The sequence below is a fragment of the Balaenoptera borealis genome, assembly GCF_965194805.1.
Source record: "Balaenoptera borealis genome assembly, chromosome: 19".
Classification (NCBI taxonomy): domain Eukaryota; kingdom Metazoa; phylum Chordata; class Mammalia; order Artiodactyla; family Balaenopteridae; genus Balaenoptera; species Balaenoptera borealis.
In genome coordinates this window covers 54186078-54207286 of record NC_138878.1, presented here as the reverse complement: position 1 = coordinate 54207286, position 21209 = coordinate 54186078, and the positions used below count along the sequence as shown (strand labels likewise).

The 21209-nt window shown below is 34.1% G+C and overlaps 1 protein-coding gene across 5 annotated transcripts in view; it reads left to right on the top strand.

Moving 5' to 3' along the window:
* The window catches only part of ZNF569 (zinc finger protein 569), a 76694-nt gene extending 55515 nt beyond the window's left edge, over positions 1-21179 (top strand). For all 5 annotated transcript variants that reach the window (XM_082367285.1, XM_082367286.1, XM_082367289.1 and 2 more), the window contains 2 exons: positions 246-341; positions 7557-21179. In XM_082367285.1, coding sequence (XP_082223411.1) covers positions 246-341; positions 7557-9379 — 1919 coding nt within the window. In that variant the 3' untranslated portion in view covers positions 9380-21179. The remainder of the gene's footprint in view (positions 1-245; positions 342-7556) is intronic.
* Positions 21180-21209: the final 30 nt, after the last annotated feature.

Sequence of the window (21209 nt, the reverse complement as noted above, 5' to 3'; positions counted from 1 at the left end):
TGAAATGTGTGGAACCTTTAAATGTTAGACTGAGTTTGGCCTTTAGGTGCCTTTGCTCACATTCATGTGCATGCTGCAGCTTTCAAAGTAAAATGTCATCCTTGGTTATGTTTCAAGGGGCAGTATCCCTAGAAAAGGTAGTTTTCTTGTCCTTCAGAAAGCCTGGTTTCCCTGGGCCAGCCTCAGTTCTTGAATGATTGTTCCTAGTATTTATGCCCAAATCTTATGTCACTTCCCTTTGACAGGATGTCCATTCACCAAACCTGATGTGATTTTCAAGTTGGAGCAAGAAGAAGAACCATGGGTGGTGGAGGAAGAAGTGTCAAAGAGACATTGTCCAGGTTAGTGGGAAGGAACCATACAGGTGAGGAGGGGCCAGGGCCCTTTAATTGTTAATCTGTAAGTTTTTGATCACTCTGAAATGTTCTTCAAAGTTAATTTTTTTAAGGCCATAGAACTTTGTAGTGACAATTGGTATGAATTTTTTATATATGTAAGATCTCATTTCTAGATAACATGTTTAACTTCTTTCCTCAGAACCTAAAAGACCAGTTAGCTTTCTTACCTGTGTGCTAGATATCAACATTTCCTAATTCATTCCCAGCTTTGCTTTGATAATCATTCTAGTCTTTCTGCCCACCTTTTTACATAGGCTCCTTTCCTTTTACGTTCAGATATTTACAGAATTGAAGTTGTTTAAATACACTTGTTGACATTTAGAGTCCTTTACTATTTTCTCTTTTTCCTTCCACTGTAAATGCTTTAGCATCATATTTTGTACCCATAGTCACACTTCCCACTGTAATTTAGCTTTTGCTCTCATACTTCAGTAATGTCTACAATCCTTTTACTTCAATAAAAGTTTTAAAGTCAGTGCTACTTTTCTGTTATCTCCCATTTTCTGCTACATTTGTCATGTATATATGCATGTGCTTGTGTGTTTGTGATACATGTGTATACATATGTATAATGCATATACATATACATGCATACATATACATACATATATTTTTAACTTGAAAGATATTGTGATGTCTTTTTTTGCTCTTCAAGGAGATAACAATTTATACTTCTAACAATTTCTGCAACTTAGTCTATTAGCATTCCTTAAATCTTTGCCAGTTTGATAAGTGAAAAATAACTTACTATAGTTTGAATTTGCATTTCCTTTATTATAAATGAAGGCAAGCATCTTTTCATATGTTTAAAATCTATCTATATTTCTTTTTTGTGAACAGTTTGTGTTTTATGCCCCATTTTTTCTGTTGAGTTCTTAATTTATATGAATTCTTAACATTATGGTGATTAGCCCTTTCTCTTGTTTTTCTAGTATTTTGTTCCGGTCACTCATTGCTCTTTAAAGTACTTTTTGCTGCCGTAAAAGTTCACATAGTTAAAATAACAATCTTTTCTTACAGGAGATTTATCATATGATTCTTTTTCCTTTTGTGTATATGGGTGAATATTATTTACATAATAATGAATCATACTTACATTTTCGCTATGAATTTAAATATCCTAACTCTGTCAAGCTTTGAAGTCAATGTTACACTGGTTTCGTAAATAAAATTTAGAAGCTTTTCTTCACGTTCTAGAACATTTATATAGCGTTGGCATAAAACTCCCGTAAAATTTTTATTTATCTTACCTGTTGAACTATTTGGACCTTGCAGATTTTTGAGGGAAGTTTCTTTGACAGCTTTTCTCCATTGTTCCTTTTATAACTGTTCTATATAGATGTTTTTGTCTCTCTTGGCAATAGTTTTTGATAATAGGCTGTAATTTTCCAGAAAGATATCCATTTTAATCCTGGTTTTCAAATTAATTTTCACAGAGTTGAACAAAGTAATTGCCATAAATATTTAAATTTCCTCTGTATTTTAAGAAGGTTAGCATATATTGATGTTCCCGGGCCATCTGTTATATTTAACAATTTGTTTCATCTGTATTTTCAAATCTGTTTTTATAAAATTATTCATAGTGTTGTCTTCTTATTTATGTCTTCCGTAAATACTGCAACATTCTCAGCTAGCATCATCAAATATTGGCTCTCATTCATTGCCTTAACGCTCTACTACTGAGACTCATATTAGATAGATGCTAGACCTTTTTTTTCCTCCATATTTTTAAATTTACTTTGCTATTTTCTTCCTCTGTATCTCTGTGTTGCCTTCTCAGTAATTACTTCAGATATATCTTCCAGTTTGCTAATTCTCTCTTCAACCGTGTTTATTCATCTTTTTAACTCATCCACCTTTGAAAAAATTTTTAGTAGTATTTTGTATTTTTGTAAATTCCTCTTCTTTTTGTTTTTGTTTTTTGTTTTGCTATGTTTTTTTCTTCTCACATCTTTCTGATTCTTCCTAGTAATTTCTGTGGCTTCTTCAGCTTTGTGTTTTTATCTTTTGCTTCTTTAAAAATACTGTACATAGCTCTTTTGTATTCTGTATCTGACAGTTCCAGTATTTTAAGTTCTCAGGTTTAAATATCTTGTTTTTGAGGACTCAGTGTATTTTGGTTCTTCACATACTTGATGATTGCTGATTCTAAATCTAAATTTTTAAAATCTTAATTTGTGCTAATTCTATTGTCCTAAATTGGGGTTGCTTTCCTCTGAAGATGATTTGCATGTGCTTCTGGTGGGTGCCAAGAGGCGTTACCAAGTGAGGATCAGTTGAACATTCTTTGAAGGTCCTGGTTTTTTGTAGGAATCTTAGTTGAGCTTCTCTTCTTAATTGATGGCCCAAGAGCCTTATACTTTAGTTAATAAGGCTTTGCATAGGTACTCAAGACAGATCCGTCTTGCAGGTTGCTTTCAGGTCTGCTCTCTCTCAGACCTGGTTTTGGCTAATACTTGTTTTTATTTTGTTCATTTTTTGTGTGTATGGTGTTCAGGCATGGTTGTTGGAGAGGACTGCAGTGTTCTTGAAGATTTATGCTACTTCCTATAAGCCCAGTGATGCTTCAGAATTTCTGCTTTATTCACTATCTTGTTTTGCAATATGAGGTTACCCTACTGTAATTTCAATACTTAAAGTCGTTAAATATTTTTTTAAGTTTTTTTTTTGATGACCATTTTTAAAGTCTTTATTGAATTTGTTACAGTATTGCTTCTGTTTTATGTTTTTTGATTTTTTGGCTCCGAGGCATGAGGGATCTTAGCTCCCTGACCAGGGATCGAACCCACACCCCCTGCACTGGAAGGCAAAGTCTTAACCACTAGACCACCAGGGGAGTCCCTAAAAGTCTTTATGTAGCCTATCTGTCTCTCTCTTTTTTCCCCCCACTTGCATGGTGTTCATTATTTTGGATGGTTTTATTTTTCTCTTTTCTTTCTTTCTTGGTTCTGCTAGTAATTTTTTTTAGCCCTTTTTGTTTTCTCATTGTTTCTTCCTCATGCATTTATATTTCTATTTTGAGCTCTTTTTATAGTTGGTATTTTCATTAAGTTTTTTCATTCATGGCAATACATTTAATCAAGATTTTCATTTACTATGTGTCAATTGTTTTAGCTTGAATTTTTTGTCTGCTTTCTTTATCTCATGTTTCTTTTCTTTTTTCTCTTATACTTTTTTAGAGATCTGATTCCAGTACCTTCTCATTTATGAGTGAGGATAGTTCCTCCTTGACCTGATTTTTAAAGAAGGGTATTGTTAGGGAAGGAAAGAAAGTTCTCTGATCTAGAGCAGGAATCTGCAAACTATGACCTGTAGGCCAGCCACTTGTTTTTGTAAATAAAGTTTTACTGGAATATAGCCACAATGAATCATTTACATCTTGACTATTAATACTTTCACATTGCAGAGGCAAAGTTGAATAGTTGTGTCAAAGACTATATGACCCACGAAGCCTAAAATATTTACTATTTGACCTTTAAGAAAAAGTTTGCTGACTCTTGATGTATAGGAATGCATCTGTTCTTCATACTAAAGCCTTTTATTCTACATGGTTGTGTGAATATATGTTTAGGTTTTATTTCTTCTCGTCCAAAAAGGAACTGCAGCTGCAAGTCTTCTCATAACTCTGAATATTACACTCGCACCCCAACAGACTTCTTCCTAAAAAGACAGTATTTCACAGTGTTTCCTTGTTCAGTCCTGGCTTCCTTGACATACCTTGGGATGTCAAGTCTCCTGTAATCAGTCTGCACTCCCAAATTTCCATGTTGTAATCATGTGTTAATTAATTCTGCCCTTCAAGTTGTGATATCCATTTTGACAATGTCAGCTGCTTGCTCTGCCCAAGATCAGCATGAACAGCTGTCTTCTCTTAGAATCCTTTTTTCCCTATTCCACCCTTCACTGTATTTGTCAACACTAACTCATTTATTATAATTGGGGTTACAGCCACCACCTAGGATCATTGAAGAATCAATGACTTTTCATTCCTGTTTGTATAGAGGAAAAGAGATCAGATAGTTTTTCATTCCACCATCTTAAAACATGGAGTCTTTTCTGTCACATTTGATATTTTGATCTTGCCCTTGGAACTCTTTTTCACTTCTGCTTGGATAGTACTTTAAAGACCTGATCTTACCTTCTCCCTCAACACCTTTTGCTTAATTGAGCTTTTCTGTTTCCCTGAACTGCGGGGACTCAATAGCTTAAGCTTAGTATTCTGCCTTCTTTTCTACATTTATAATCTGCAACCACGTCTCTAACTTCACCTGCATTATAGCTTCACAAGCATTTTTCCTTTACTTTATTCTCAGTCTGGCAGAGAGGGAGAAAAATCTCCATTTTCCTATTTTAGAGCTAAGCAGCCACTGGGGACTGAATGTCTCACCCTTGGGTATGTAGACTTTCATTTATTCTATGTTTGAGCCAGTTCCTTATCTCTGAATTTCTCTGCCTGGTGTCCTTGCCTCTAGAGCCTTTCTGCTTATATTTCTCAAGAGAGTAATCTCCCATCTTCTCTAGGGTGGAAGAGTGGTCTTTGTCTTTGTTATTAGTTTATATCTTTTTCTTTCCTTATCTCATTTTAGTGTGGTTTTGTGTAGGATCAGAGATAAATTCATGTATTTGTGAGGCCATATTTAAGCATAATTTCCCATTCTTTGTTTTCCCTTTCAATCATGCTATGCAGGCTCTTCCAGTTTTATATTCCGATTCTTCTTTTTTTTTAATATTTATTTATTTATTTACTTTGGCTGTGCTGGGTCTTAGTTGCGGCATGCAGGATCTTCGTTGCAGCACGTGGACTCTTAGTTGCAGCATATGGACTTCTTAGTTGTGAAATGCAGACTCTTAGTTGCGACATGCATGCAGGATCTAGTTCCCCAACCAGGGATCAAACCCAGGCCCCCAGCATTGGGAGAGCGGAGTCTTACCCATTGGACCACCAGGGAAGTCCCTATTCTGATTCTTTTATCCAATTTTTACCTTCCTATTGTTTGTTCTCATTTTATTAATTACTGTATTGTTCAGAACAATTTTATTTATTTACTTTTAAAAATATATAATACATACTTGTAGTACAAATTTTTTTAAGTACAATAGGATATATATTGAAGAGTAATTTTTCTTCTCTTACCCATGTCTTCCTCTCTGCTGGCAACCCCTAGTATCATTTTCCCTTGAGCTATTATTTACTTGCATTTTCAAACATTTTTATTGAAACCACTTTAAGTTGATAGGTTAACTTGCAAATAATTACCATTTTTGCTGTCAAATATTCTTTTCCAGGAATGTGATACACCTTTTGTCTTAGTTTCCTAGAGCTGCCATAACGAAGTAGAGGCTAGAAATACAAAATCAAGGTGTAAGTAGGGCAATGTTCCTTCTGAAGCCTACAGGAGAAGATTCCTTGTGTCTTTCAGCTTCTGGTATCCCCAGACATTCCTTGGCTTGTGGCAGCATAACTCCAATCTGTGTCTTTATCTTCACATAGTGTTCTCCCTGTGTTCTGTCTCTTCATGTGGCACTCTTTTTATAAGAACACCAGTCATATTAGATTAGGGTCTTACCTTACTCCAGTATGACCTCATCTTAACTAACTACAGCTGCAATGACTTTATTTTCAAATAACTTCACGTTCTGAGGTACTGGGGGTTAGGGCTTAAACATATAGTTTAAAGGGGGAACACACAATTCAACCTATAACACTTTCATTTGTTCAAATCTGTGTGTGCATATTAAAGTTTTCTTATAATTTTTATACATTTCTTATTAAATTTATTCCCAGATTTTTCATATTTTTGTTGTCATTGTAAGTGTAGTCTTTTGTTATATTTTCTAAATAGTTGTTCATTTATATGAAGGTTACTGAAACTGAATATTAATTTACTATATATAGTGAATTTAATTTTTTACTTTTTATAATTTTTCAGGTGAATCGATTTTACAAGTTAACAGTTTTAGTATTGACAAATAATGTTAACTTTACCTTTCCTTTCCAAGTTTTTATACCTCATTTCTTTCTCTTATTTAATACACTACCCTGTACTGTAATAATAGTTGTGATAGTACTTATCTTTTTCTTATTCCTGACTTTAATGTGAATGCTTTGGGATTTTTCCCATTAAGAACAGTGCCAGGGTTTAAGTTGTACTGTGCTTTTTCTCAAGTTAAATAAGTGTCTGTCTGTTCCCATTTTATAAAGTTATTTTTATGGAAAATAGGTGTTGAATTTTATCATCTTTTTAATATCTTTGGAAATGATTACTTGATTTTTCACTTTTGACCTATAATGTATTTACTTTTAGTAATAGATTTTCTAATATTGAAACATACTTATATTCCTGGAAAAAAACAACATATGTATGTCTTATATTTAATGTGCTTTTGGGTCACTTTTTTTTTCTTCTGGGTCATTTTGTTATGTAGAGTTTTTGCATTGATATTCAAAAATGAAATTGGTGTATAGTTTGCTTTTTTGGTTGTCATCTTTATCAGGTGTTGGTGTTAATATTATGTTTGTCTCACACACAAAAAAATGGGAATTCTTTTTTCTTTCATAATATTTTGTACAGCATGACAGCTGTCCCTTAGATGTTTGTTTAAATCCCCATGATAATATCGCTGGACCTTTTCTATTTGTTTTGTTTTGGGGTATTTCTTTTCATATTTTTCTGTTTATTTTGTGGAAATTGGTATTTGTTTTCTACATCTTATAGAGTCAGTTTTGGTAATTTATATTTTCCAGAAAATTATGTCAAACAGTTTATAAAAGTTTATTTAAATGGAGTCCTGTAAAATACTTTTATGATTTTTTAGCTTCCTGTTTTTGTCTTTTTCTCTATCGCTATTTCTTCTTACTTCATTTGTACATTCTGAATTCTCCCTCTTATTTATCCAACAGTTTACCTTTTTTCTTTCAGATCCCATTTAAAAGCAGTCAAAGCTATTTGTATTCATAAATATCTGTCTCTACTCATATTTCCTTTCCTGGAATTTCCTAAAGCTTAGGAAATAGGAGATATATGTACCTGGAATTTGCTTAATAGGACACTAGGCCATAAGCTAATAATTAATCCCATACTACTATATTAAAAAAAATTTTTTTTGATATAATATTGGAAAAATTTACAAGTGATATTTATTTGCAATTTGTTTTAGGAGAAATATGGGGGATGGATGAGCATCAGAAAATCCAGGACAGACTTTTGACACAACTTGAAGATAAATTCACAAAAACACTGACTGAAGAAAAAGTGAATGACTGTCATAAGAAATTAGCAAATGCATTTTCTCCAAACTCAGACTTTTTTCCTTCCAGTCACAATCTCTATAAATACGACTTATTTGGAAAGTGTTTAGAACATAATAATTTCAACTGTTATAATGAGAGAATCCTTATAAGAAAAGAACATTGTGAATATAACGAACCTATGAAATCATTTGGCAATAGCTTATCCCATCTTGTAGTAACCCCCTTTAAGTGTAATCATTGTGGAAAAGGTTTTGATCAAACTTTGGACCTCATCAGACACCTGAGAATTCATACTGGAGAGAAACCCTATGAATGTAAAAAATGTAGAAAAGCCTTCAGCCAAAAGGAGAAACTCATTAAGCATCATAAAATCCACAGTAGGGAGCAGTCTTATGAATGTAATGAATGTGGGAAAGCTTTCATTAAAATGTCAAATCTCATTAGACATCAAAGAATCCATACTGGAGAGAAACCCTATGCATGTAAGGAGTGTGGGAAATCCTTCAGCCAGAAATCAAATCTCATTGATCATGAAAAAATTCATACTGGAGAGAAACCTTATGAATGTAATGAGTGTGGAAAAGCATTCAGCCAGAAGCAAAGCCTCATTGCACATCAGAAAGTTCATACTGGGGAGAAACCTTATGCATGTAATGAATGTGGTAAAGCCTTCCCTCGAATAGCATCTCTTGCTCTTCATATGAGAAGTCATACAGGAGAGAAACCTTATAAATGTGATAAATGTGGAAAAGCCTTCTCTCAGTTTTCCATGCTTATTATACATGTGAGAATTCATACAGGTGAGAAACCTTATGAATGTAATGAATGTGGAAAATCCTTCTCTCAAAGCTCAGCCCTTACTGTACATTTGAGAAGTCATACTGGTGAGAAACCTTATGAATGTAAGGAATGTAGAAAAGCCTTCAGCCACAAAAAGAACTTCATTACACACCAGAAGATTCATACTAGAGAGAAACCTTATGAATGTAATGAATGTGGGAAAGCTTTCATTCAGATGTCAAATCTTGTTAGACACCAGAGAATTCACACTGGAGAAAAACCCTATATATGTAAGGAATGTGGCAAAGCCTTTAGCCAGAAATCAAATCTCATTGCTCATGAAAAAATTCATTCTGGAGAGAAACCCTATGAATGTAATGAATGTGGTAAAGCCTTCAGCCAAAAGCAAAACTTTATTACACATCAGAAAGTTCACACTGGAGAGAAACCTTATGACTGTAATGAATGTGGTAAAGCCTTCTCTCAAATTGCTTCCCTTACTCTTCATCTGAGAAGTCACACAGGGGAAAAGCCTTATGAATGTGATAAATGTGGGAAAGCTTTCTCTCAGTGCTCATTGCTTAATTTACATATGAGAAGTCATACAGGTGAGAAACCCTATGTATGTAATGAATGTGGAAAAGCTTTCTCTCAAAGAACTTCCCTTATTGTACATATGAGAGGTCATACAGGTGAGAAACCTTATGAATGTAATAAATGTGGAAAAGCCTTCTCCCAAAGTTCCTCCCTTACTATACATATACGAGGTCATACAGGTGAGAAACCCTTCGACTGTAGTAAATGTGGAAAAGCCTTTTCTCAAATCTCATCTCTTACACTTCATATGAGAAAACATACAGGTGAGAAGCCTTATCATTGTAATGAGTGTGGTAAGGCTTTCAGCCAAAAGTCACACCTTGTTAGACACCAGAGAATTCATACTCATTAGAAATAGAAACTCTATGAATCTTGTGAATATGGAAAAGCCTTCGGAAGGAATTAGCACCTCCTTGCACATTACATTATCGGATCTAGAGCAGAAAACTGAATGTGGGAAAGCCGTTTGAAGAAGTCATATTTGTGACACAGTTCTCACCAAGGAGACAAATTGTATAATGAGAAAGCTGATCGTCAGAAATCTTCAGCAGACATCTTATCTAATGATAATATTTATCCAGCATTCTCTTTAAAACCTGAAGTAAGATATTTGCATCAGCATGTCAGCATGATACTTGAGCTCCTAGCCAATCTCTTAACCAAGAAAAAGAAGATTGGAGAAAAAAAAAAACTCTTAAAATAACCTCTCATACTAGAATAGTTAATTAGAAAATATTTTGATATAAAATACCTGAGAATAAACAATAATGAATTACAAGACACATATATATAAAGTTATAAAACATTTTGAAGGTCACAAAAGGTCCCACTTGAAATTTTGAGAAAAATAACATTTTCTGAAAAGACTTGACATGGTAAAAAAATATAATTTTTCTCACAAATCACTAAGTTTAAAGTACTTCCACTCAAAGTTTTTACCAGTTACTTATATTTTAAGAATTTCACAAACTGATTCAATATTTTATATAGGAATGTAAAGGGCCACAAATAGCTGAAACAAACGTGAAAAACAAAAGAGAAGATAGACTACTAGATATCATTGCATATTTATTCAAAGCTCGTAGCATTTAAACAGTGTGTTCTTTATGAGTAAATAAATCAGTGGAAACAAATTGAAGACTGGAGTAAAGACATGGGAATTTTGTGTGTTATAGTGCTATTGAAATCATTGGAAAAAGGATGGCCTATTCAATAAATGGAAGATTCATATGAACAAAAAATGTTAGTTCTTTATACCATATACAAAAATAAAACCCAGATTGAAGACTAGAATATAAAAAGAAAAATTCTATATAATGAAAAAATAGACTATATTTATTACTTTAGAGTAACAGAATTTCTTTAAAAACACATAAATATGGAACATTCAATTCTACTTTGGTGTATTGGCTTCAGAGGCACCCACATATATGCACAGAGATGCATGTGTTCATGCATCTCTTTATGTTCACTGCATCATGGTTTGTATTACTCTAAATTGAAAAGAACATACATTTCCATTAGTAGAGGAATAGATTGATACAATGTGATTATTTGTATGACAGAACACAATATTTAAAGATACAAATTTGATATATCATTACATGGATAGATTACATAATATTGACAGAAAAAAGCAAAATGTACAATGAAACATGATATAACATTTCTATAAATTTAATAAAACAATGCGAAGAACAGTACTGTGTATTGATCATGGATACATATATGACATTGGTTGCCTTTTAGGAAGTGAAGGCACTTGTTATATTTATCTGTAATATTTCTTTAATAAAAGAATGAAAGCAGATATGACAGTAGTAACAAATCTGGTTGTCAAAATTATATTGTGGGCTTTGTTTTTTTATTCTCTCTTGCCTGTCTTTATTTTCTTGTTTCTCTAAAATAATCAAATGGATAGGGACTTCCCTGGTGATGCAGTGGCTAAGAATCTGCCTGCCAATGCAGGGGACACGGGTTCGATCCCTGATCTGGGAAGATCCCACATGCCATGGAGCAACTAAGCCTGTGCGCCACAACTACTGAAGCCCATGTACCTAGAGCCTGTGCTCCACAACAAGAGAAGCCACCTCAATGAGAAGCCCATGCACCGCAACAGAAAGTAGCCCCTGCTCACCACAACTAGAGAAAGCCCGCATGCAGCAACGAAGACCCAACACAGGCAAAAAAATAAATACATTTATTTTTAAAAAAATCAAATGGATAGAGAAAACCTGGACCTATAGAAACAATTTTAAAATGGATTCTTATTTTTGATCAGATACTAACATTTATAGAAAAATATCTTTAATAATACACAAACCAAACCTGAATTAAGATAATATTTTGCTTACCCTCTCCTCATAATGTTAATTAGGATACACACATCAGAAGCATACCGTAGCCTTTGAGACCAATTTTTAAATTTTTCATTTCTATTTTAAACACAAGTTCTTCCCTATTTGAAAACAGTGAAGAAACAAAAGAAATATTCAGTTGTTGGGGTAACTGACTCTCCACTTGGAAAACAAAATCACCTGCATTTGGGTTGGTTCAAATTGAGGGAGAAAGACCATTCATGCATACTGTAAAATGTTAATGTAAAATATCAAGCCGTATCAGAGCAGAAGCCGTTTCAATGTATTTCAACAAATCTTTCTTTGGTTTCTAGATCCTTAAATGGGAATTCAAATGCTGGTGATTTTTATGTGTCAGGTAAGAGCTCAGTGGATGTGAAAGTTCACTTCTTCCTATACCACAGCTGTTTTATATTCAGGCCTTTCAAATATTTATAGAACTCAAATTTCCTTTTCTGTGAATAGCCCATTCATGTATTTTGTCTATTTTTTTCTACTGGGACTTTCAAAAAATGTTTTTATTTAGAAATAATTACAGATTTATAGAAATTGAAGAAATAATAACCTAGAGTACTCTGTGTACCCTATATCCGCTTTCCCCTAATGGTAATGTTTTATGTAATTATAGTTATGTATCACATTTGACACTAGTGTGATTCACAGGCCGTATCAGATTTCACTGATTTTACATGCACTTCTGTATGTGTATCTCTAGTTCTATACAGTTTTATCTAGTGTAAATTTGTGTAACTACCACCAAAATCAAGATATAGAACTTGAAACACCACAAAGATCCCTTGTTCTATCCCTTTGTAGTCACAACCATCCTTCTTTCCTCCCCCTGTTCCCCACTTCTAATCCCTGCCAACCACTAATCTATTCTCCGTAATTTTTTCATATAGGAGTGCTCTATAAATGTAATCACTATATAACCTTTTAAGATTGGCTTTTTTCACTCAACATAATTCTCCTGAGATCAATTCCACGTGTTGCAGGTACAATAATTTGTTCTTTTTTGGGTAATTTCTGAGTAGTTTTTTATGGTATCAGTATACCATGGTTTCTCTAAACATTCAGCCATTGAAAGACATTTGAGTTGTTTCCAATTTGGGGTTATTACAAATCTGCTATGAACATTCTCTGCCACTTTATTTGTTGTTTTGTTCTGTTTTTTTGTTCCTCTGTTTCACTTTTCATGTCTTGCTGTGGGTTATTTGAGCATTTTTTTAGAATTCTACTTTGACTTATCTATAGAGTTCTTAAGTACATTTCTTTGTATAATTTTTTAGTAGTTGCCCTAGGTATTACATTATACATATGTAACTCATCACAGTCTACTTTTGTTAACATTGAACCAGTTCAAAACCTTATCTCAACTGAGCTCCTTTAATTTACCCCACTTTATTGCATAGTTATCTTAAATATTTCCTCTATATACCTTAAGAACGACATGAGATAATGTAGCCATTTTTTATTCAGCCATCTAACATAATTTTGGAAAGTCAATGGGAGAAAGATAATCTATTAAATGTACCCATATTTTTACTTTATGTTCTTTCCTCACTCCTGATATTCCACATTTCCTTCATTTCTCTTCTGCTTGAAGAACTTCCTTAGAATAGATCTCCTGACAGATTCTTAGTTTTCCTTCATCTGAGCATGTCTTCATTTCACCTTCATTCATGAAGAATATTTTTTGCTGGTATAGAGTTCTGGATTGACAGTTCTTTCAGCACTTGAAAAATGTGCTACTTCCTTCTGGCCGTCATGTTTTCTGATCAGAAATCTGTCATTTAAATCATTGTTCCTCTGCAGGTAATGTATCATTACTCATGCTGCTTTCATTTTTTTTCTCGTTTTTAGTTTTCTGAATTTAGATTATGATGTGTCTTGGCATGGATTTCTTTGGGTTTATCCTGTTTGGGGTTTGCTCAGTTTCTTGAATCTGTAGGCTTATGTTTATTGCCAAAATTGAGGAATTTTCTGCCATTATTTCTTTGAATGCCTTTTCAGCCTGACTTTCCCCTTTCCTTCCAGGATTCAGCATATTTTCTCTCTTTGTTGTTCATATTGGGTAATTTCTCTTGTTGTATCTTTAAGTTCACTGATGCTTTCCTCTCTCCCCTCCATTCTGTTCTTGAGCACATCCATTGAGTCTTTTACTTTGGCTACTGTATTTTTCAGTTAAAAATATTCCATTTTGGGGACTTCCCTGGTGGCGCAGTGGTTAAGAATCCACCTGCCAATGCAGGGGACACAGGTTCGATCCCTGGTCTGGAAAGATCCCACATGCCACAGAGCAACTAAGCCTGTGCACCACAACTACTGAGCCTGTGCTCTGGAGCCCACAAGCCACAACTACTGAGCCCATGTGCACCACAACTACTGGAGCCCGTGCGCCCTAGAGCCCATGCACCACAACAAGCCACCACAATGAGAAGCTTATGCACAACAATGAAGAGTAGCCCCCGCTCGCCACAACTAGAGAAAGCCCGCACGCAGCAACAAAGACCCAACAGAGCCCCCCCTAAAAAAATTCCATTTTGCTCTTTATATTCTCCCTTCCTTTGTGAAGATTTTCTATTTTTTTATTTGTTTCAAGTGTGTACATAATTTGTTCATTGAAGCATTTCTATGATTGCTATTTTAAATTTCTTGTCAGATTAATTTATCTTGGTGTTGATGTCTCTTGATTGTCTTTTTTTTCATTCAGTTTGAGATTTTCCTGTTTTTTGATACAATTAATGATGTTCAGTTCTATTCTGGACATTTTGGGGGTTGTGTTGTTACATTCTAGATCCTTCCTTTATGCAGGCAGTTACTCTATTTAGGTGTAGCTTAGAAGTTCAGGTTGGGGTAGATGTTCAGCACCCTGCTAGGCCCCACAGACTCCACCCCAGCAAAAGTCGAACACGGCCACCCGCCTCATTTTCAGTGGATGGGGGTGGAAGTTAAGCTCTCCATTCAGCCCAGCTAGAACAGATGGGGAAGCTGAAAGTGGGGAAAGGGTGTTGGCTAGCACCACCTTTGTTGCTAGAGTTTGTTAAGTGGGGATGAAAGTTCAGCTCCCCATTGGGCCCTGATAACACTGAGGAGAGTGAGAAGCTGATTATTGAGCAGCACTGCTTGGAACCACCTAGTTCGACCTCAGTGCTTTTGGGCCACCATGGAAGTTCATCCTGCTTGATACTACCCTGTTGGTGAAGCAGAGGCAAACTTACCTCACTGCCACTGGGTGTGGCCCTAATGGGTATTTAATTTTTAATTTTTAGTGTTATATTCTGTATACAAACCATTTGTCAAATATTTGCATTATTAAAATATTGGTTTTTTTGGATGCACAAAAATTTTAAAGTTTAATGTGGATATTACCTAGTCTATGATATATTTTAAGTTAATTTGTATAAGGTATAGGATTTAGGTCAAGGTTCATTTTTTTTGCCTATGATGTCTAATTGTTCCAACACTATTTGTTGAAAACAATTATCCTTTTTCTATTCAATTGTTTTGCACTTTTGTAAAAGATCAGGTGGCTGACTTATGTGAGTCTATTTCTGAACTCTTTTCTGTTCCATTGATTTATGTATCTGTCACCCTACCAACACCACACTGTCTTGATTACTGTAGCTAAATATTGATTCTTCTCCCTTTATCCTTCTTTTTCAAAACTGCTTTATCCTAATTCCTTTGCTTTTCCTTATAACTTTAGATCCACCTTTTTTTTTTTCAAAAATGCTGCTTAGATTTTGATAAGAATTGCAGTACACCTTTATATTACATGGGAGAAAATTGAAATTTTTACTGTGTTGAGACTTCCAATCCATAAGCACAATATGTCTCTTCACTTATTTAGATCTTTGAGTTTTTTCATCAGTGTCTTCTGGTTTTCAGCTCCTGTACATATATTGTTAGATATAAACTTAACTGTTTCATTGGCAAGAGAGGGATATTTTTGTTTTGTAGATGCCTTTTCATTCTTTATATAGAAAACAATGTCATCTGCAAATAGAGACAATTTTGTTGTTGTTGTTGCTGCTGTTCTTTCCAATCTGTATGCCTTCTATTTACTTTTCTGGTCTTATTTCACTGGCTGGGGCTTCCAGATACGCTGGTGAGAGAAGACATCCTTGCCTTTTTCCTAATCATAGGATGTTTTCCATTTTTCTCTGGGATAAATGGCCAGTTAACTTCTGGAATGGGATTTTAAAGCTGAATACTGGAAACAGTTAAGTGACCAACATAGGCCAAAATAAAAAAGGCAACAAAAAAAGATGCAGAGCTAATATTTAAGAGACAAGAGACTGGCCTATTACTAGAGTAATTGTCACCTTTACAGAGAAAATTCCACTATTCTTTTCCTTGAAGTGACTTGAGTTTCAAATAACCTAATTGAGAAGGTAATTTAGATGGAGCTTTGCTCCTACCAGCAGGAAGAATCTTGATAAATACTGCAGGATCTAACTAGAGCTTCCTTCCTGGAACCACAGTTGAAAAACTATTGAGCAGGATGAGACCAAGTAATGAAGATCCCTATCAGTTCTAGCTATTTTCTCATGAACCATGTACACCATCGAAGGTGTCCCTTGCTCATGAAGGTCTCACCATTATTAGGGATACTAAAGCACATATCCAAACTGACCACTGAAGTCAGCCTTGTGATTTTTGCTGGTCTAACCCATCAAGTATGCAGAGAAACAGGAATCGAGGCAGTCGGGGATAAGGTAGGAATCAGTTTTAGGTCTAATCTACAGTATGAAAAGAACATATGGAATTCCAAGAAAAATCTGACAGACAGTATAATAGAGTGGTAGTGTGTGTGCGTGCACACACACACATTTAATTAAAATAGACCACAAGCAAGCAGAGTTGTGTTAGGATTTCTGTCTCTTCAAGAGAAGATACAAATGGCCAACAGGTACATGATTTACAAACATTTTCTTCTATATGTTGTCTTTTCACTTTCTTGATAAGGTCTTTTTGTAGAAAAAGTGTATAGTTTTTGTGAATTTCATTTTATCTTTTCTTTTGCTTCTTGTGTTTTTTATGTCAAATCTAAAAATCAGTTGACAAATTCAAGATCAGGAAGATCTACCCCTATATTTCTTCTAAGAATCTGATAATTGAACTCTTAAATTTAGGTCATTGTTCAATTTGAAGTTAACTTTTGTAAATGGAGTGAGGCAGGAGTTCACCTTGATTCTTGTGCATGTAGTTAACCAGTAGTCCCAGCAGATTTCTTAAAGAAACTATTTGTACCCCATTGAATTTTCTTGGCACCCTTGCCAAAAATCAATCGGGTATGGATATTTGGGTTTATTTCTAGACTCAGCTCTATCCCATTGATCCATATGTCTGCCCTTATGTAAGTACCGCATTGTTTTGATTACTCTAGCTTTGAAGTAGTTTTTGAAATGGGAAAGTGTGAGTCTTTCAATTTTGTTTTTCTTTTTCAGTGTTGTTTTGACTATTTGGGGACCCTTGAAATTTCATATAAATTGGAGGATCAGTTTTCCAATCTGAAAAAAAAAGTATTAGAATTTTGATAGGGATTGCACTGAATCTGTAAATTGCTTCGAGGATTACTGCCATCTTACTAGTTGTTATGGACTGAATTGTGTCCCCCAATTCCTATGCTGAAGCCCTAACCCAGAATGGGACTATATTTGGAGATAGGGCCTTTAAGGAGCCAATTAAGGTTAAATGATGCCATAAGAGTGGGACCCTAATCCAATATGAATTTTGTTCTTTAAGAAGAGGAAAAAATACCAGAAATGTGCATGTACAGAGAAAAGGCCATCTGCAGGTCAAGGAGAGAGGCCTCAGGAGACGTCAAATCTGCAAACAGCTTGATCTGGAATATCCAGCCTCCAGAACTGTGAGAAACAAATTTCTGTTGTTTAAGCCATCCAGTCTGTGGTACATTGTTATGGCAGACCTAGTAGAGTAATACAACACTATTACATTTTCCAATTGATGAAAATGGAATGTCCTTCCATTTAATAATGTCTTTAATTTTGTTCAGCAGTGTTTTATAGTTTTCAGTGTACAAGTCTTTCACTCTTGTGGTTAAATTTATTCCTACATATTTTATTCTTTTTGATGCTATTATAAATAGAATTTTCTTAGTTCCTTTTTGTATTGTTGATTGCTAGTGTATAGAAAAACAATTTTTTTGTGCTGATCCTGTACCCTATAATTTTACTAAAATTTATTAGCTCCAGTTTTTTCCTGTGGACATTTTGGGATTTTCTATGTATAGAGTCATGTCATCTGCAAACACAGATAGTTTTAGTTCTTCTTTTAGAATTTGGATGCCTTTTATTTTTCTTGACTAATTTCTCTGGCTAGGACTTCCAGTACAATATTGAATACCAATGGTGAAATCAGATATTCTTGTCTTGTTCCTGGTGTTAAGGAAAAAGATTTCAGATGTTCACCGTTGGGGATGATGTTAGCTGTGGGTTTTTCATAAATGCCCTTTATCATGTTAAGGAAATTCCCTTCTATTCCTAGTTTGCTGAGCATTTTTAACCTGAAAGGCTGTTTAATTTTTTCAAGTGCCTTTCTGCATCAATTGAGATGATCATGTTGGGTTTTTTTCGCCTTTGCTTTATTAATGAAGTGTATTAACTTCATTTATTTTCTTATGTTGAAGCACCTTTGTATTCCTGGAATAAATCCCACTTAGTCAAGCTGTGCAATCCTTTTAATGTACTGTTGGATTTGGTTTGCTAATATTTTGTTGAAGATTTTTGTACCTATATCCATGAGAGGTATTTATATGTAGTTTTCATTTCTAGTGGTATTTTTGTCTGGCTTTATATCAGGATAATGCTGGCTTCATAGAATGTGTTAGGGATAATTCTCTCCTATTTTTCAGAAGAGTTTGAATAGGATTGGTGTTAATCCTTCTTTAAAAGTTTAAATTCACTGGTGAAGCCATCTGGACCTGGACTTTTCTTTCTTGAAGGTCTTGAACTACTGATTCAACCTCTTTACTTGTTACAGGTCTGTTGCAATTCTCTATTTCTTATTGAGTCAATTTCAGTAATTTGTGTCTAGAGATTTGTGCATTTAATCTACATTATTTAATTTGTTGGTGTACAATTATTTGTAGTATTCTTTTATAATTCTTTAAATTTCTGTAAAGTTTGTAATGTCCCCACTTTTATTTCTAACTTTAGTTATTTGCATCTTCTTTTTTTTCTTAAACACTTTATCTAAAGGTTTGTCAATTTCAATCTTTTCAAATAACCAACTTCTGGTTTCACTGATTCTATTTTTAAATTTCATTTATTCTTTGTATCTGCTTTTGTCTGTATTTTCTTCCTTCTGCTGGTTTTGGGTTTAATTTGCTCCTCTTTTCTAGTTCCTTAAGATGTAAAGTTAGGTTAAGATTTTCTTCCTTTTTAATATAGGTATTTATAGCTGTACATTTCCCTCTGGGAGCTGCTTTCATTGAATCTCATAAGTTTTGGTATGTTGTGTTTTTATTTTCCTTCATCTCAAAGTATTTTCTAATTTCACCAGTGATTTCTTCTTTGACCAATTGGTCATTTAAAGAGTATGTTGTTTAATTCCCACATATTTGCAAAATTTTCAATTTTCCTTCTAATATTGACTTCTAACCTTGTTTCATATTAGTTAGATACTTGGTATGCTTTCAGTTGTTTAAAATGAGAATTACTTTATGATCCTGGAGAATGTTCCATGTGCACTTCAGAAAAATGTGTATCTGCTGTTGTTGGGTGGAATGTTCCAAATTAGTCTGTTAGGGCTAGTTGGTTTTTGTGTTGTCCAATTCCACTTACTTATTGATCTTCTATCTAGATATACTTTTCATTATTGAAAATAAGGTACTTAAGTCCCCAACTATTGTAGAACTATTTCTCCCAACAATTCTGTCCATGTTTACTACATATATTTTGAGGCTCTGCTGTTTAGTGCAAGTATGTTTATCTTCTAAATGCATTGACACCTTTATCAATAGATAATTTCCTTTGTCTTATAAAAATTTAGACCTAAAACCCATTTTGTGTTTTAATCTATCTACACAAGATCACTTTTTTAGTTCCTCTAGTGGATACTTTTATATCTTTAAAGATTACAACTAACTTTTAAACCTTTAAAAATTGAAATATAGTTGATTTACAATATTGTGTTCGTTTCAGGTGTACAGAAAAGTGATTGTTACATATATATTTTTTCAGATTATTTTCAATTATATGTTATTATAAGATATTGAATACAATCTCCTGTGCTATACAGTAAATCCTTATTGCTTATCTATTTTATGTATAGTAGTTTGTATCTGTTACTCCCATACTCCTAATTTATCCCTTCCCCCCTCCCTTTTTCCTTTGGTAACCATAAGTTTGTTTTCTGTGCCTGTGAATCCATTTCTCTTTTGTATATTCATTTGTATTATTTTTTAGATTTCACATATAAGTGATATCATATAATATTTGTCTGTCTGACTTGCTTCACTAAGTATAATATTCCTTAGGTCCATCCATGTTGCTGCAAATGGCAATATTTCATTCTTTTTTATGACTAATATTCCATTACACACACACACACACATATCATGTCTTCTTAAGCCAGTCGGGCATTTGGGTTGTTTCCCTGTCTTGACTGTTGTAAATAGTGCTGCTACATGAACACTGAGACACATGTATCTTTTGGAATTAGAGTTTTCATCTTCTCCAAATATTTACCAAGAAGTGGGGTTGCCAGATTACATGGTAGCTCTATTTTTTGTTTTTTAAGGAAACTCCATACTGTTTTGCATAGTGGCTGCACCAATTTACATTCCCACCAACAGTGTAGGAGGTTTCCCTTTTCTCCACACACTCTCCGGCATTTATTATTTATAGTTTTGGTGATGGCCATTCTGAATGATGTGAGGTGATACCTCATTGTGGTTTTGATTTGCATTTCTCTAATAATTAGCAATGGTAAGCATGTTTTCATGTGCCTGTTGGCCATCTGTATGTCTGCTTTAGAGTAATGTCTATTTAGGTCTTCTGCTCATTTTTAAATTATGTTGTTTTTTAATATTGAGTTGTATCAGCTGTTTGTATATTTTGAATATTAACCCCTTGTTGGTTGCATTGTTTGCACATACTTTCTCCCATTCAGTAGGTTGTCTTTATGTTTTGTTGATAGTTTCCTCTGCTGTGCAAGAGTTTTAAAGTTTGATTAGGTCCCATTTGTTTATTTTTGCTTTATTTGTTTTGCCTTGGGAAACTGATCTAAGAAAATATTGCTGTGGTTTATGTCCAAGAATGCTCTTTGACTGTGTTCTCTTCTGGGAGTTTTATGGTGTCATGTCTTAAATTTAGGTCTTTAAACAATTTTTAGTTAACTTTTACATATGGTGTTTTAATTTCATTGATTTGCATGTAGCTCTCCAACTATCCCAACACCACTTATTGAAGAGATTGTCTTTTCATTGTGTATTCTTGCCTCCTTTCTTGTAGATTCATTGACTGTAGGTGTCTGGGTTTACTCCAGGTTCTCTATTCTTTTACATTGATCTATATGTGTTTTTATGTCAATAACATGCTGTTTTGATTACTGTAGCTTTGTAGTTCTGTCTGAGGTCTGGACGGGTTATGCCACCACCTTTGATCTTTTTCCTCAGGATGGCTTTGGCAATTCTGGGTCTTTTGTGACTCCATATAAATTTTAGGATTATTTGTTCTAGTTCTGTGAAAAACATCATGGGTGTTTTGATAGGGATCACACTAAATCTGTAGATTGCTTTGGGTAGTATGGCTTTTTTTTTTTTTTTATAAATTCCTTCCTCCCTCCCTCCCTCCC